General features: G+C 40.2%; 1 protein-coding gene across 1 annotated transcript in view; it reads right to left on the reverse strand.

The window, feature by feature from the left end:
* Positions 1-4,570: 4,570 nt before the first annotated feature.
* Positions 4,571-8,450, reverse strand: part of GJA1 (gap junction protein alpha 1) — a 13,249-nt gene continuing 9,369 nt past the window's right edge. Inside the window, exon 2 of the mRNA XM_042480106.1 lies at positions 4,571-8,338. Coding sequence (XP_042336040.1) covers positions 7,174-8,322 — 1,149 coding nt within the window. The 5' untranslated portion in view covers positions 8,323-8,338 and the 3' untranslated portion in view covers positions 4,571-7,173. The remainder of the gene's footprint in view (positions 8,339-8,450) is intronic.

The following is an 8,450-nucleotide window of genomic DNA, read 5'->3' on the forward strand; positions in this document are numbered from 1 at the left end:
CAGGTTTGTAACTAAAGTACAAAGTTTGAGCAGAACTCTGTAACATCTTTGAAGAGAGGATGGTTATTTCTGCAACTGATGGAAGCATGTAAGATTTCATTTCTTTTAAATATACATTAGGATGAGCACATTTTCTGCAAAAAGGAGTCCTCTTTTATAATGAGACATAAGTGAATATCGTAGTATACAGATCCACATATATCTTGATCGAGAAATCCTTTGTGTCAGCAGATCTTTAGCTTTTAATGATTGGGGCAGAAGGGTTTTTAATGGTGTGTGCTGCATGTTTCATTATGCTTTGAATTTGTTATTAATGTTTTATCTGAATTGTTTACGTGTGTGTGTGTTTAAGAAAAGTCTTTTGTATCATATTTTGTTTTGGCTGTGTTTGGTTTTAATTTATATTGTAAATCATGTTGGGTACCCTATTAGGAGAAAGGTGAGATAATGAAATGAAATGAAAGGTATATACTCAAATAAAGCTCGTACAGACATCTGTCAGGGATGCTTTGATTGAGATTTCCTGCATGGCAAAGAGTTAGACTGGATGGCCCTTGTGGTCTCTTCCAACTCTATGATTCTATGATTCTATGATTCTGTGATTAATATATGAAGCTACTCTGGGGCTGAGACTTATGTAGCCATCCAGACTTTGTTGAACTGCAGTCCCCAGCATTCCTTGTTATTGGCTATGCTGGCTAGAGCTGTTGGGAATTGCAGGCCAACAACATCTGGGTATGGCACATATTTCACACCCCTGGGCTGTCAGCATACCCTACACCCACACATTCTTCACTGGATATGGGGGTTTGCATATTTGATATCTAATGTCAGGCATATTTCTGAGATCATGATGAGCTGTGGAAATTAGGTAAAGAGTCACGCTGACCTAAGGACTTGTGGTAGACCTACATAGTATTAAAATAAATGTTGAATAAATTTGCTGATCCAATCCAAACCACTATCACCACCTCTTCATACTTTGTCTTTGAAAAACAGTTAAGGACCATTCCTCCATCACACACCAGGCTGTTTCACTCTACTTGTCCAACTATCCAGGGACTGTGAAGTCGAAGGCCTTCATGGCTGCTATCCATAGTTTCTGGCTGACCCAGTCTGTAGTGTCTCTTGCTGGAAGATGAATTGAAGCAGCTACACTGGGCTCTACAGGCTAATGGTTACTCCAGCTCAGACATCTGAAGGGCTGCCAGACCCAGAAAACCCAGAGGAGCAAAGACAAAAAAAAAAAAAAAAAAAAAAAAAAGGGGGGGGGGGAGTTATATTTACCATATATCAAAGGAGTTACAGACTGATGAGAAAACACAACCTCTAAATGATCTACAGACTGACCAAGAAAAGCCAGCAAATGCTGCGCTCAGCGATGGACAGGAAAGACCCTCTCACGGCCACAGGAGTTTACCGTATACCATTCAGCTGTGGACAAGTCTACATAGGGACCACCAAATGCAGTGTTTAAACATCAATCAGTGAACACGAGAGACACTGCAGACTGGGCCAGCCAGAAAAATCAGCAGTAGCAGAACACGTTATAAACCATCCTAGGTATAAAATGCTATATAAAGACATTGAAATTCTGGACCATGCCAACTACTATCAGGTCGGAATGCACAGGGAAGCCATTGAAATCCAAAAACACCCATACAACTTCAATAGGAAAGAAGAAACCCTTAAAGTAAACAAAGTCCCAAAAACACCACAATCAAGACCCAGCAAGTGCAAATGAAAACCACCCAGGGTCAGGGCTTTTCCCAGCAGACAGTGGATCACTAATTAAATAGACATCCTGAGGCCTTGCCATTCAACAACAGACCAACATACAGATAAACATGTAGATCACTTCCTCTCAGCCAAAGGTCACACAGTATATATACCCCTCTAACTTCCATGTCAGCATTCTCTGAAGATGCTGCCACAGATGCTGGCAAAATGTCAAGAATAAACTCTTCCAGAATATGGCCACATAGCCCCCCCCCCCCCCCCCCCCCCCCCCCCACTCAGGGACAGTCTCAAATCCTATCAAGGTTTTGTCACTTCAAAGTTAAATCCATCATTTGCTCCAGAGTCCTTTTGTTGATTCTGCCAGAAAGCCATCAATCCTTTGTTATAATCCTTTTGTAGCATCAAATACCCCTCAAGGCTATGAAATAGGATATAAATATCAGCCCCAGCTCTAGCTTCATCTGTGCACAGAGGGTTCCTCTTACTCACTGTGTCACCCTAAGACACTGTCTGAGCCACTCTCCATCTTCCCTGGACCCCTCTCTTGAGGACTGGTATTTATTTATTTATTTATTTATTTATTAGAGTACTTATACCCCGCCCTTCAGCCCTAAAGCCCATTGGAGCGGCTAATTCCCTTCTGGCCAGCCTTCCACACCTTTCTTTCTGTTAGCTTTGTATAGTTCTTAAGGTTGCATTGGTATTATATGTGTGCATGCATATTTGCACATTTCTTAATAAACCTTTATTTAGAAACCAGAGTTTCTCTGCAGTTAGTACTGGTATACACAGGTGAAAAGAGCCTCATCTCACAGCCCTCCTTTTGAGCAAATAATTTCCCCCAAAATACCAAGGCTCACTGATCTTTTGGGGGTAACATAGAAAAAGGAGCTGGGGTTGGTCCCTGAACATTTGCTTGACCTTTAGAAGTGTAGCAGATTAACAGAAGGAGTGAGAGGAAACATGAAATCCCCCCCCCCCAACTTGTTTTACCCAATCCAGTCTCTCCTCCTTTGGAGTGAAAAGCAGAAGCAGCTCTTCAGTTGGCTTTCTTTGGCAGATATACAGCTTGGCTTTTCTCAGCTGAAACTTCTTCAGTGTTATTTCTTAATGTGTTATGGGATTGTAATGGGTGATGGTGGTGGATGGGGACATTGCCCTTCCAAATTAAAATTATGCCTCCTCAATAAAATGTATTTATTTATTTATTATTTATATCCTGCCTTTCCCAACAGATTGAGATTTGAAGCTACTTACAAAAACATTGTTAAAAATCCTCAAAATACAAAATACACTCAAAATCTTTCACGCCTACAATTACATTTGCTGCGTTCACACTGGCTCCATCCTCATTGCACAAATGATCTAGGCTGACACCACTTTAACTGCCATGGCTCAGTGTCATGGGATTCTGGGAATTGTAGTTTGTTCTGGAACCAGAGCTCTCTGGCAGAGAAGGCTAAATGTCTCACAATGCTACAGTTCCCTGAATTCCATAGCATTGAGCCAGGGCAGTTAAAGTGATGTCAACCTGGATTATGTGTGCAGTGTGAGTGCAGCTTTTCTCTACCATAGGTAATTTTGCCTGTCCTTTTTCTTTGGATGCATATACTCTACTTCTAAATGCTAAAATGTACTTTAAGATGCTGGGATGATATAAATTTGGGGGAAAATTTCATGGAATGACAGATTTCTTATTGAGAGGAAGTGTGTTCAGTGCCTCCACTCCGAATAGCTACACTCCTGATGTGCTGTGTCTTTAACCTTAGAATGTAAATCTGGGGCTGTGTCTTTTCAGGTTTTTGTACAACCCCTGCCACTTTTAGGTGCAGCTCTTAAGCCTTGTGTGGGAGCTATTAGCAGGCACCAGTATTCTTCCTATATAATGTTTCTATATTATTTTTAAAACCCAACCAGGAGTGCCTTGTAGAAGAGTTCCTCTTGTCTTCAAATAGAAAGCTGTCCTTCAGAGGGACGTTTAGATCTCACGTATGAGTCTGCCTAAGACTGAAATGGTAAAAATACACCATAGTATGTAATTATTGTTGCATTACATAATACTTATTATTTCTCCACGGTATATAAGGAGCCAAAAATCTACCTGCCCCTTTAGGTAGAACATTTTGCAATATCACAGGAGGAGGAATCTAGACATGCCCTGTTGTTCTGAAAGCAGGAATGGAATAAGGGGCATTGAGGACACAAAATGATATAAAATGAGTCTTGTTCTGGAGCTGCTTAGAACTATGAGTTCTGAAAGCAAACATTTTCACCTTAAGGTGTACTGGGTGACACTTTTAGGGGATGATACCAGTGCTCCCCAAACATCTGCCTTTTTGCAGAAATGGACTGTGGCATTTGCCTGAATCACTTTAAAACCGTGGAGCTCAGCTGAAGAGATGGCTCGAGCGGGGCTAATCTCAGGGGTGGAGAAAGGAGAGGCTTTCTTTTAAAGCATCATCTCTTACCCAATTTTCACTTTAATCACATGAAACTATGTAAATGTACATACATTTTGGCTGTGCTTATGATATTCTAATTTAAAGGTATAATATTAATTTTGAGAGTTGTTTCATGTCACAACTATTGCTGTTACATTCAGTGATATGCAGGAATTACGATTTACAAGAAACATTAGTACAAAAACATTACAAAGGATTCTGTATGGTGTGATATGGGAGGAGGTCATTGCGGAAGTGACACCATGAGTTACCGCATGGGGTGGTGACAACTCTAGTGATGCCACTAGGCATCACCTGCAGCCTAAGCGGTCCTCCCAGTATTTAAAGTCAGACCCACAGCATGACAAAATAACAATTGGCAAGCCTGATTTATACTAAATTAAAACTTTATTGACTAAGATTTGTTCTCCAGACAATGTGATTTGATGGACTCTTGTGGCATTCATGCAGTCAATGAGTTTGGCAAAGATTTTTAATAAAGAATGTCAAACAACTTAGTAAAACATGTTATATAAACCCATAAACCTGTGTTGCTGCAAAAGGAAACCAAGGCTACATTCCCAGTTGAACTGTGCTGAACTAAAGGCACTGTGGTTGACAAAGAAAATAAAAACTAGTATCTTTCCATAACATATATTTCAAATAAATTAGAATTGTACTCTTTCAGCCTCCCTTGCACCTCGACAAAAAATTCTGTACAAGTATCAAAACTCTCACTGAGAAGGAACGAATCATTGGAAATGAATTGAATAATGTTTGAGTTGAGCTAATTTGTAAGTGAACAACAAATAACATCATTCTTAATTAATCTAAAGACAATGTAGGCATATATTATTAGTACAGCTCAAAGCAGTTTGTGTAAGGGTCCATTCACAATCCATGGGGGTTGAATTCATTGTCTCTTTTCACATCTTAACTCTGTCCTTGATGTGATCTGTGATGTCCATTTCATATTTCCAAGCTACACAGGGAGCACATGGATGCATAAATTGTTCCCAAATCTCACATTATTGGCAGGGTAATATTCCCCTCTTCCTCCCCCGCCACTTCCTGTACTACCATCTGTGTTATTCAAGCATAAATTACAACAAGTCAGAGAAATGGACGAGGTGAACTAGAAGTTTCATTCCTTCTTTTAAAAAAATAAAAAAAAATAAAAAATCATAATTATAGAAGCCTGCAACATTTGGTGTCTTAGTCATAATTCTTATTCAGACAGAATGTCTCCTTGAAAGCGAAATAAGTTTGTTTCAAGGGTTGCCAGGACTTGATTCATATGATGGTATTCATATTTTATAAAATTCGTAAAACATCTGCTACAGGAGATAGGAAAATAAGATTGAAATTGTTCATATCAGTTTTGTTTGCACTCATTTAATTTTTTGTAACCATTAATGTAAACATCATAGTGACCCATAATATCCCAAAATGCTTAAGCATTTTGTGTGCACATTAGTCTGAGTATCTATGAATGCCTTTGCAACTCCATGTACATCTGCCTTGAAAAATAACATACAAATAAACATAGGTGCCTCAACCAAGTGATATGAATGTAATGTATACCCAAAGCTCCCGATTACACAGGAGCTATCTATTCACATTAATGCCTGTGTGGTTGTAAAATGGACTTGTGCATATTGAAATAACTGAGATGGTTCCTATCCACAGGATATTGGTATGAGGGCTAGGCTACGTAGATTACTTCAGTACATCTATCAATGTACTACATATGTCAGTGAAATTAGTGGAAACATTCCCAGTGCTTTTCAGAATTTTGGTTCGAAATATAGTGGTTCCAGTTCCAGTGATAATAGTTGAAAACCCACTGATTTCAGTTGGGCTTAGGTATCATCAGTGGATGATAGTACAAAACCACCATAGAATCCTTGTCCAGCTTCACAGAGAAGTGTATATACGAACAGTACGATCTGTCAGTGGTGATTAGTCCTGACCCAAGATATTTCTCTGCCAAAAACAAAGAGGAAAATGATGGCTTACATCCCCATTCCAACTATTGACCCAGTAACTGGTTTTACTTCAACAGTGATGACAGGACAACATCTTTCACCACACTTGAAAGTAGCAAGTAGTTTAGGAGGTGCAGGGTATTTCCTCTGTCCTTCAACAAAGGGAATATTTTGAGAACTAATACCTCCCCCAAGCACTTGCATCCTGAGGCAGTGATTGTAATTTCAACCACAATGGTTGACTTTACCAAGTAGGAGTGTTGGCTCTGGTGATGGTAATGGAATGACCAATGCTAGCATAGAACAGCTCCTCCAACCTGCACGCTCAAGTATGTTGATGCTTCTGAAGCAAAAAAGACAAATGGTCAAAGCATATTGGGTGGGACTTATCTGAAATGGAGTTGTGTAATTCCAAGGAAACCTACTATAATTGCAGGAGTGTATAGAAACTGAAAAGTTCATACTAGGAAAATTTCCTTCAAAGTGCACATGTTAAGAATGGAATGTTCTTTTTCAGAAAATGATCAAAAATCCATCTTTCAATATGTCAGTTGCTCAATAAACGAATATCATCTTCATTTCATTCTGACACCCCCCCTCCATTATCTCAGTTTAACATTTGTTTTAGTAAAACAAAAACAGAACTCAGGGGGGAGGAGGAATCTGCATATTACAGACACACATATCCAGACATTTTATAATCTTTCTAAAAGAAATCAGAAAAACAACCCACTACTTTAGTACTGACTACGTTTTTTTAAAAAAGAGCATTAAACATTTTTTAAATCAACTACTTTAAATACCAAGATGTGCTGCACTTCCCCACACCACCCCAACTTCCCACTTTAAAAAAATCCAAGTTTTCTTTTTAAAAATGTTTGTTAAAATCTCGAGGTTGAGATTGTTAAAGTACCATCTCCAACAGAACCGCATGAACAGCATGTTTGCATATTCTAATTTCATAGCATAGTTGTGTTAAGTAACCCTCCTTCAGCTGTGGAAGGTTAGATCTCCAGGTCATCAGGTCGAGGTCTGCTACTCGCTCGACTGCTGGCTCTGCTTGGAGGCCTTTGGCCCACAACTGTGAGAGGTTGTAGCTCGTGCCCAGAGTCCATTTTTTTGGTGTTCTCAGGCTCCTCAGCAAATTCAAAGTTCTGAGCATGTGAGTTGGAGATGGTGCTCCCAGCCTGCCCAATCCTGTTCTGCTCAGCACTGTAATTTGCCCAGTTTTGTTCACTAGCTTGCTTATTGTAGTTACGACAGGAGGAGGAATTGTTCCTGTCTCCAGTGACGAGTTTGTACCCAGGTGGAGACATGGGTGACAATGGGGCAGTTGGAGAGGAGCAACCATTGAAGTAGGCATATTTAGGGGAGCCACACTCCTTGGAGGGGCTCAAGCCACTGTTGGGAGAGAACGGGTCATTTTTTGTCTTCATGCGATCCTTAATGCTCTTGAGAGTGACATAAAAAAGTTCAATGATATTCAGGGTGAGGGAGACAATAGATACCACTAGCATGAAGATAATGAAAATGGTTTTCTCTGTGGGGCGAGAGAGGAAGCAATCCACCTTGTGTGGGCATGGCACTCGTTCACATTCATAAATGGCTTGCAGGGTGAACCCATAGATGTACCATTGGATGAGCACAAAAGCCACCTCAAAAAAGGATTTGAAGATAATACTGATAATGTAAGTGCGGAGCAGACCCCCACGCATTTTGACTTTGCCATGCTCTTCAATCCCATACTTGAACTTCTTTATTTCTATTTGTTTGAGGTGGATATCTACATTAACACCTTCACTTTGGACCACCTTGAGCTCTTCTTCTTTTCGGTTCAGCTTCTCTTCTTTTCGCATCACATAGAAGACATGTGCCAAGTACATGAGTGTGGGCACTGACACAAAAATGAACTGAAGAACCCAGAAGCGCACATGAGAGATTGGAAAGGACTTGTCATAGCAGACATTTTCACAACCGGGCTGTTGGGTGTTGCACCGGAATGCCGACTGCTCATCACCCCAGGCAGACTCCACAGCTGTTCCCAATAGCAAGATACGGAAAATGAAAAGGACAGACAACCACACCTTCCCTCCTGCAGTGGAATAGGCTTGGACTTTGTCAAGGAGCCTTCCGAGAGCACTCCAGTCACCCATCTTCACTGCCCACTACCTATAAAAAAGCAACAACAAAGAGGTAAGAAGGGGATCACATCACATCACAAATTGAGACGATAGATAGATAGATAGATAGATAGATAGATAGATAGATAGATAGATAGATA

Source organism: Sceloporus undulatus, chromosome 1 (genome assembly GCF_019175285.1).
Source record: "Sceloporus undulatus isolate JIND9_A2432 ecotype Alabama chromosome 1, SceUnd_v1.1, whole genome shotgun sequence".
NCBI classification, from domain to species: domain Eukaryota; kingdom Metazoa; phylum Chordata; class Lepidosauria; order Squamata; family Phrynosomatidae; genus Sceloporus; species Sceloporus undulatus.